This window comes from Gossypium hirsutum, chromosome D05, assembly GCF_007990345.1.
Source record: "Gossypium hirsutum isolate 1008001.06 chromosome D05, Gossypium_hirsutum_v2.1, whole genome shotgun sequence".
NCBI lineage: Eukaryota > Viridiplantae > Streptophyta > Magnoliopsida > Malvales > Malvaceae > Gossypium > Gossypium hirsutum.
The window spans coordinates 35202139-35211196 of NC_053441.1; the positions used below are offsets into that span (position 1 = coordinate 35202139).

Below are 9058 nucleotides of genomic sequence, written 5' to 3' on the forward strand. Positions count from 1 at the left end.
ATAATAAGTGAATTGTTATATTCAAGAAAATGACCATTTCCAACTCTTCTTGTTTGCTTCTTCACTTCATGTACATGTTTGTCATCTTCTCTCCCTTGGAATGCGTGTTGGATACTCTCTCCTTTTCCCCTATATTAAAATGAAATTTAATAGTTTGTAAACTTGGAGTAGATTTCTTCTCTCTCTCTATCTCTTTTTTTTTTAAATTAAGATGTTAACTTGGGGAAGATATTGTTTGTTCACCATTGGCATTTATTTACTTTAGTACTGAATATTGATGAAATCAGAAAAAAAAAATATTATCATTACAAGGGTTCTCTCTTCAATGCACTGAAAGTACACAAGACATGATTCCAACGCAAGAAAAATGAAACAATAATCAGAATTATTATGTAGCTAAACAGAATCACCTTTCTATTCTTTCATGGCCCATGCTAGAGCTGCTGCAAACCAACCCGCACTGCAATTTACTTAGAAAAATAATATAATTTTACTTGGGGAAAAAAAAATTCATCTCGCATGATCCAACCCTAGCTAAGCAAACATCTCTCTCTCCCTCGGGAACTTGAAAAATGATGAATCAATTGAAATGTTGTTGCTGTTCAAGCCATGGCCAAAACCCGGTTTGTTCCTCGATGGTGCAGAACATGTTGGTGATGAGGCTCTCTTCTTTAACCATTTGAGAAGGTTGATGATGATCATCGTGGCTTGAATTTGACGACGCCGCTTGGAACAGTCCTGTTGGAAATAGGGTTTTTGCTGGTCTGCTAATCGTAGCCGGCGGCTGCGGCGGCCTGTCGTTATCCAGCTTCACAGCCGAGCTGTTTTCACTTCGGTTGCTGCTACAACCTTCTGTTTCTTTATTCAGATTGATGCATTCACTAGCTTCTCTGCCTTTCAGTGCCATTATCTACTTCCACACACCCACAACATGAATTAGCTCGTAAACAACTAAACATATATATATATTTATACTGTGGGTTTACCTCTGCTTGAAGCTTTTTGTTGTGAGCTTGAAGTGCATCATTTTCTGCTTTGATGAGCTCGTACTGTCTCTTGAGGAGATCATAGTCTTTCTCAAGTTGCTTGGTTTTCCATCTAGCTCGTCTGTTTTGAAACCAAATAGCAATCTGTCTTGGTTGCAGTCCAAGAGCTCGAGCCAGCTGCATTTTTCGCTCGGGTTCCAGCTTGTTGCCTAACTCAAAGTTCTTCTCTAGTGTCTTTACCTGTTCCATGTTAAGCCTCCTCTTCTTTTCACCTGCCTGTGACCCATCGTCCGATATATCATCCTCTCCATTTGCTTCTTCACACACATGATCTATACCTGAATATGAAGACATTGATCTCTTCCCCAGAAATGATGCAACACCTGTCGCTCCAAAACATAAATCAAATTGAATTCCAGCATAGACTTAGAGCAGATGAAAGCATAAAGATATATATGTGAGACTAAGTACCATGAAACTCCTGGGGCGCCGTGCAAGAAGGGAGGATTTGATTGATAGAATTAGTGGAGCGTTGATGATCTTCGTGATCATGATGAGGCGTTTGGAGCATGAAATTTGCTGGGAAGAAAGCCATTCCATTGCAAGACATGGAGCAGATGGCAGACAGGTCTTGTTTTAAATAAGCCTGCAAGAATATTAAAGAAAAACTCTATTTTCACCAACTCATGATTGTTGCAGATCCTCGGAGTGGACACAGAGTTTAATGCAAGAAAAGCAAAAGAGAGATTCGATATATATTTACATATATCAGACTAAAAGGAAAACTAGAATTTCTTGAATTGGAATGAAGGTGATGCAGAGATTTGTAGAAAATTGATAGCTTATATACCTTATCAAACTGCAACCTCTAGCTTTTTAGGAAGAAACTGTTGTTTCTTTTATATTATTTCTATTGAGAGAAAGAGATGTATATGAACGATGATGACTCTATTCTTCCATTCATTTAGTCTCTTTATACGAGGATGGATTTATTTCATTAGAAAACAGGGATTTTTAATTTTATCTTATTTTACTTTTTCTTTTTTTTATAAATAAGGCATTGGAGAGGGAAAAGCGGTGTATTTTTTTTTTTTGGTTATAAAAAGTCTTTTAACAATAAAAAGAAAATTCATGATTATTTGATTAAATAATTTGTTGACGCACACAACCCATTTGCATGTTGGGGACAAAAGTGAGACAAGAAAAAGAAAAGAAAAAACGAAGAAAAGGCTTAGCTGCTAACTAAATTAAGCCTGGTGTGGTGACTCTGAAAACAATTTCATGGAGTGCTTCCAATCCAAGTCCAATAATATGAGGGTCATTTTCGGTTGGAAATACCTTTTTATATATCACTTACATAATTCTCTTTATTAATCAACTATTAAATTTATAAGTTCAATGTAGTGCAAACTCATAAATTTCTCAATTTTTTTTTTTACTTCTTGGAAGTAAATTAATCTTTTCACTGCCGGTTATTTCCTTAAATTTCCCAGTAACAGTTGGTTCCCTTAATCATCTTAACTTAGCTTGATAGCTATAAATAATTTACTTTTTCTATAAATGTTACTCCCTTATTCTTTTTTTAATGAAAAAGAATTACATGACACAACCTTTTTTTTTATGATGAAAAAGAAATTATAAGACACAACCTACATAGGTAAATTCAATTCCCTAAAAATGTGCAGGCTTTGACTTCCCAAGTGAGTCAACCAGGCCAACCTATCGGCTTCCTGATTCTCTTCTCTAAGTATGTAACAAATATTCCAATGGCGAATTTGATACAATAGTTGAAGAATCCTTCTGATCAGAGCTGAATTGGACCCTCCTATAAGACTTTCCTAGATGACCGTAAGCACCTCCAAGCTGCCTGTCTGGATCAACACATTATCAAAACCTCGGTCAAGTAAGATGTCTAATCCATCCAATATGCCTCACAATTCAACCTCGAACATTGAGTAGCTGCCCAAGAACCTATTAAAGCCAGTGATCCACTCCCCATTTCGGTTTCTCACAACTCCCTCTGCTGCCGCAGAACCATCCTCATGTCTAACGGATCCAACTGTATTTCCCACTCCCAATCAAATTAGAGCAAAGGATCGGTTTCCAAATATATTTCTCAATTGGCCTCTTGTCAGACAGCAAAAATTGCTTGGCCCAACTACGAGACCTTAATAGTATTATTGCTGTTCCAAGTCGTACCCTGAAAGATGAAAAGATTATGATTATTCCAAATACACTAGATAATAATCCTAAAAATTCACTTCCATTCAACCTTCCCAAAGCAAATGTCATAATGATTCTACAAATTTGAAATGAACCATTCCTGTAGATTACCAGAGTAAAACCTGCGAAGTTTATTAGTAGGAATAATAATGTCCTAGACTTTCCTTGCTTCAGTGCAATCCCTAATGACATACAACACATCTTCTGAAGTATGGCCACAAACTCTACACGCTGAACTATGGTTCAATCTCTGCCGGACTTTTTCTGTGTTTGTGAGTAATCTTTGCTTGAACACTAGCTAGATAAAAAAATCGAACCTTTTTGGGGGCCTTTGAACTTCCAAATATCTTCCTTCTGATTCCAAGAACATTCCCAAATTTTACCATATGCACTTTTAACAGAGAAGGAACCCGTCCTCGTTCCTCCCCAAATAATCTTGTCAACTCTTGTTGTCAGTGAGGTAGGGGTATCCCAATAATCTTTCGAATAGCAGTCTCCGATAACCAGAGCCGTGACAAATCAAGATTCCAAGTACCATCATTAGCTACCATATCATTAAGTGAATAATCCAGATCAAGACTAGTATGTCTAGGAATTGGATTAACGAGAAGCCCTACATTTAGGACCCATGAATCATGTCAACACATGATATTTCTTCCATCTCCCACTGACCAAAGCAAATTCTAACGAATAAGTGGCCAAACCTTAGAAAGGGCTCTCTATAGGAAAGAACCTCTACTACGGGATAGAGTTTCTAGAATGCCAATCGCTACCCCATATTTTGCTCGAAGCACTTGTACCTAGAGAGCTTTTGAACCAGTCACAATTTAAAGCCCAATTTCATCATGAAGGAAGTATTATGATCTTGCAACTTTTGAAGGCCAAGACCGTCATGCTCTTGAGTCTGACATACATCCTCCCAACTGACTAAAGCTACATCTTTACCACTACTCGAAGATCTCCAAACAAATTGACGCACCATATGTTCGATTTCCTCATAGAGACCTTCGGGATCAGCGTTGATTGTATGAAATATTTAGGAATTGCTAGTAAGATCGATTGTGCCAGAGTGACCCTACCAGCTAAAGACAACGACCTCACATCCCATCCCTGCAATTTACTCTGAACCTTATCCACCATAAATCGCAAAGAGCTATTGGCAACATTGTCATGGAATAAAGGTACTTCTAGATAGCTTATCCAAACAGAATCAGGTCATCTGCAAAGAACAAGTGGGAAAGGGGGCTCGAACGAGATAAACGAATAGGTCTCCATCACTTAGAGTCAATAGAAGGCTGGATACTATGACTGTTGCTCCCTTAAATTTTTCAATAGTATTTTCGCTACCCATTATTACACGTAGCCATTAGTTCCCTTAATCATCTAAGCTACCCATTACCTTGATGGTTATAAATACATGCATTGGAAACTTTCCAAAATACACCAAGAAATCATTTGAGCTTTCCCTTCAACTAAGTATTGTTTTCCTATTCTTGTCCCATTTGAATTAGAAAAGCTTGTTGAATCCTAGGTGATATGCTATGAGCAAATTATCCTTAAGGGTAATGCTCTATACATCTCAAACGTTGTTTCCATTTTCTATTTCATTGTATTAACAATTTTTTCTTAATTAAGAAACAACATAGTGGTGTTTTTTTGTGGTAAAGATAAAATCTAGGACATAAATAGCTAAGCAAGATAGACTCTTATACGAGTTGTCTGTAAACAATCACTAAGCAATAGCTAGTCAAAATCTCTCAGAGGAAATTGATATTTGATAAGCCTAAGATATGCTTCAACAAAAAGATTGGCCATTTGGTTTACTATCATGTTGGCCTCGTGATATATATAAACTACACAAACCTCTCATTATTTCTTGTGCAAGTTTGCTATCGCTCTCACTAGCCCAAAATGGCTAGATTCAGCTACAAAAGTATTAATTATTAAGAAAACAACAAAATTATGGCGTTCATCCTTACTTTTTGATAGCCAAGTTCCCATACGACTTTTATTCCATCAAATACTCCTTACAATTAAACTTGGAAGATCAAGCAATCACTTGAAAAACTATTAAAACCAAGGATCCATTGTCTATTGTCATCTCAGATTAGGCCACTAGCAATTACACCATTCATTTTTACATTTAGAGCTCTATCCATATTCTCTTTTACCTAGCCCTTCGAAGACTATTCCCATATCATATATTTGGTGATCATGCATGAGTTCTTTATGTTTTTTTCTAGCAATTTCCTCTATATAATTTTCCCACACAAAATTTCTTACAAAAAGGCCACTAATTGATAGAATGCCATTGTAAAAAATCATCATATTTCTATTTTCTAGATGTTCCAACACAATATAAAAAATAAACAACTCCAATTAACCTCATTAACAAAGAGATCTTATAACACCCCAAATCTGGTCGAAATGGTCTGACTCGAACCCGAAATGTTACATTAGCAACCGAAGTGACTTTCTGTTTCATCTCCAACCGAACCTCTAGCATACCATCATACCATGTGAGCGCTAATATTTTAACTCACAATACTTCGCTTTCGTAGGCAAAGGGGTTCACATGTTGCAGTAGTAAGACATGTAAATAAAAGGAGAGCTCATGTGTACATGTAAACATGTGGGAGCCTGTAACTTACTATTAGGGCTCACTACTTACACAGCTCACGAATTTTAGTCTTCGCGGAATAAGTCTCCTTAAATAGGGTAGGTCTCTTGAACGATCCCTTTACGTTTAGGTTCTGCGAACTCATATCGCAGGGTCCCTTCTATTTCACATATCGTAAATTATTAAGGGTTTGCAGGTAACAATTCATTAAACACTAGGGTTCGCACCTTGCACAATTTGGAAACTTTGTTACTTCATAGTAACTTTGGCAAACTCAATATAAATTAGCCAGTTATGATTATTTCATATTCTAACTTATGACGAACACTCTGATTAGAAATTAAATACTTTAGACATGAACTCGTAAATTAAGAAAAGATCAAACATGGTTTCAAATTATATTCATACCAACAAGAAATTGATTTACTTAACCTTCAGATATATATAGTTTTATAGATTCACGACCTTGAAATAAAAGAAAAAAATTCTTAGAACAATCAGCGAAGTGAACAGAGAGAAAGATATTTCTACGCCCAAGTGGAGTCCCATATTGCCTTTTAGTCCAGAGTTCATTTGTATCATATATTCAGTGTTTATATCTCGCCTGGATCTCTCGCTTCGTCGCTATACACCATGCGATCTAGCTGTCTACAATATTTAGAAAAGAGTATGTGAGCTCTTGCGAGCTCAGTGAATGTACAGAAAAACCGCATAGCACAACAAAAACATAAGTTAAACAAGAGCTTTGTCATGGTTATTGTTCTGGGAATTGGGTTCTCCATATCTATGCAAAGCCTGGTTCGCGGATACCTGTTGTCAATTAACTTAAGACAATAAAACATAGTATTTTGGAAAACACAATCTTATTCACATGTTCTTTTCTATAGGGTAAATGAATCTCCTTATGACTTATTACTTTGACTCAAAGAGCCCGTCATATCGCATAAGTGTAGCGCTAAGCTAACACTCTCTATTACACTAACATGTCTTATTGAATGGAGCTTAGCTCATCATTCCCTTATATCTCCTGACCTGTACCAGAGCCTTTCACCCAAAACACAAAACCCAAATATGAGAACTCACAATCCTATGGCATGCCATTATATCCAACGATTACAAAAGACTATAATGTCAAAGCTTCTACTTAAACATAGATCTCGCAAATCATGAGGAGCTTGAAAAACTGTTCATATCTAGCTTGCAATATAGAGCTCACATATCACTGTTTATGAAAACACATATTTAAACACAATCACAAAACAAAGTTTAAAGAAAACTTACTCTAAAACTTAGGATTAAGCCCTAAGCTCCTGATTAATACTATGGTTCACATTTACATGTGGCGATCCCTGAACACTCACCAGTTTGTTGAAAGCTTTAAACAAGCTTCATTTTTCCCTTGTCTTTGCTTGTTGACAGCTTTGTTAGGTTCAGAACTTCACAAATATACAAAAGTTACTAATAGACGAAGCACATTAAAACTAATACATAAACGCAAACGAACCTAGGTTCACACATACTAGCTTTTTGGCAAACCTAGTCTCTTTCATTGCGAACCTTCTTGAAAGTTCTAAAATTACTTTCAATAGAGAAACAGAGTCTTACCTTAAATTCTAAGAGCTAAGTTTTGAGTTCTTGATTTCATAGAAATTAGAGAAAGAAGTAATCGACAAAGAATTTTGAGAGAGTTCTATCGTTCAAAGGAATATGAAATTTTGATGAAAAGAGCTTAATTTATAGGCACTAGGTGTTTTGATGATATTAGGTTGCCCTAGTAGATGTAAGAAAGAGTTACATACATGGGTGGTTTTGTGAAAAGGAAAACAAGTTAACTTCCTAACTTTGGTATAACTGCCCTTTGGCCACTCCTAATTTTTTTTTACAGTCAAGACCCTACTTTCACTCTTGACCCAAGCCAACGACTGCAACTCTTCAGGCCTATAGGCGACCCCAGCTCGCTAAGCCCCAAACTCCAAGGCCCTATTCTAGGATGCTACAAATCTTACTTATGCTCAATGTTATCAACACCCTAATTAGATAATGAGAGGCAAAAGAAACGATGTTGATAACTAATGAGTACTACACTTCGCCAAATAATGGATATAGGAGGGTACTCTATAGAGAGACGCAAAAAATATTCAAACGAGACATCATAAGCGAAACAATAAGGGTCATTAGTCATACATTTTCTACAACATTCCATATTGGTAAGCAACCTATTAGGTAGTAAGACCTAAAAAATTTCTAGACCTATTGGGGAGTCTTTATTTTCTTTAACAACCCTTAAGCCTCAAGCATTATGTGCAAGCATCTTATACACATTGGAGACAATGAACTTCTTATATTTTTTTGAAAAGTAAAAAATGCACTTTTTTTTTTAAATAATGTAATAGGCAAGTATCAATACACTATCCAATAAGTATTTCTAAAGAAAATAAAACAAATACCATGAAAGCTAAAAACATAACACTCAAAGCACATAACTTGATCAATAAAACAGAACTTAATAGCCTTAACAACAAATAAAAAATGTTGAAATAGTCTCATAAAAAACATCAATCACTTGCACACCATAAGAAAGCTCAAATAATGTTAGCTAACTAAGGATTAGTTCTTTCAATGCCAGCCTTGGCCAACTTATTAGCCTCCTTACTAACTTGCACTAGAGTATATTGCACCTTCTAACAACTAACCCTAGGTATAAAAAATGTAGTAGAATCATAAATATTCATATAGCAATGAGGAGTTTGATTAGGATTATTAATCTAATTAACAACATTTACATTGTCCGACTCTACAATAAGGGTAAATTTGCTCACCTATCTTGAAGTAAAGAAAATAAACAGAACTTCCTTCACTACAAGCACTTTTTGCCAGGTTTAGGTTAGCCCTACCTATTTCCTTAGAAAAGACGAAGAGGTTCTTACTATTCTCATCTCGAATAATTTATCTAGTCCCTGTTAAACCAGAGTTACCAACCACAACCCCATCATCATTAAATTTAAGCTTTCTACATCTAGGAGGAATCAAACTCGGGTTACTCAGTTTAGACTTTTCTATCGACGAGGTGCATTAACGAGCCTAGGGAAGTCATAATATTAGTAACTTTCATCGATATGTCTAGCCACTTAGCTCTAATCCATCAAGCAAATCTAGGTTTAATAATCTTCAATAATTAATCCCTATGAAACACATTATCTTTGAAAATAATTTCATTCTGATATAGACA

The 9058-nt window shown here is 35.9% G+C and overlaps 1 protein-coding gene across 2 annotated transcripts; it reads right to left on the reverse strand.

The window, feature by feature from the left end:
• Window positions 1–278: 278 nt before the first annotated feature.
• On the reverse strand, window positions 279–1996 carry LOC107904064 (homeobox-leucine zipper protein ATHB-13). Of its 2 annotated transcripts, XM_016830333.2 has the most exons (4): window positions 1837–1996; window positions 1458–1632; window positions 987–1369; window positions 279–910 (listed from the first exon to the last, which is right to left on the reverse strand). In XM_016830333.2, the coding sequence occupies exons 2-4, from the start codon at window positions 1594–1596 to the stop codon at window positions 581–583; spliced, it is 852 nt and encodes a 283-aa protein (XP_016685822.1). In that variant the 5' UTR covers window positions 1597–1632; window positions 1837–1996; the 3' UTR covers window positions 279–580. The 2 variants fall into 2 exon arrangements, with proteins under 2 accessions (XP_016685822.1, XP_016685823.1); XM_016830334.2 differs by lacking the exon at window positions 1837–1996 and having other exon boundaries at window positions 1458–1814.
• Window positions 1997–9058: the final 7062 nt, after the last annotated feature.

What these genes read in the sequence shown, in the direction of transcription:
- LOC107904064 (XM_016830333.2), bottom strand. Translation starts at nt 1,596, where the DNA reads ATGTCTTGCAATGGAATGGCTTTCTTCCCAGCAAATTTCATGCTCCAA. An exon ending in GGCGCCCCAGGAGTTTCATG is followed by an intron (nt 1,370 to 1,457) that starts GTACTTAGTCTC and finishes TTGGAGCGACAG; the next exon opens with GTGTTGCATCATTTCTGGGG. An exon ending in ACAAAAAGCTTCAAGCAGAG is followed by an intron (nt 911 to 986) that starts GTAAACCCACAG and finishes GTGTGGAAGTAG; the next exon opens with ATAATGGCACTGAAAGGCAG.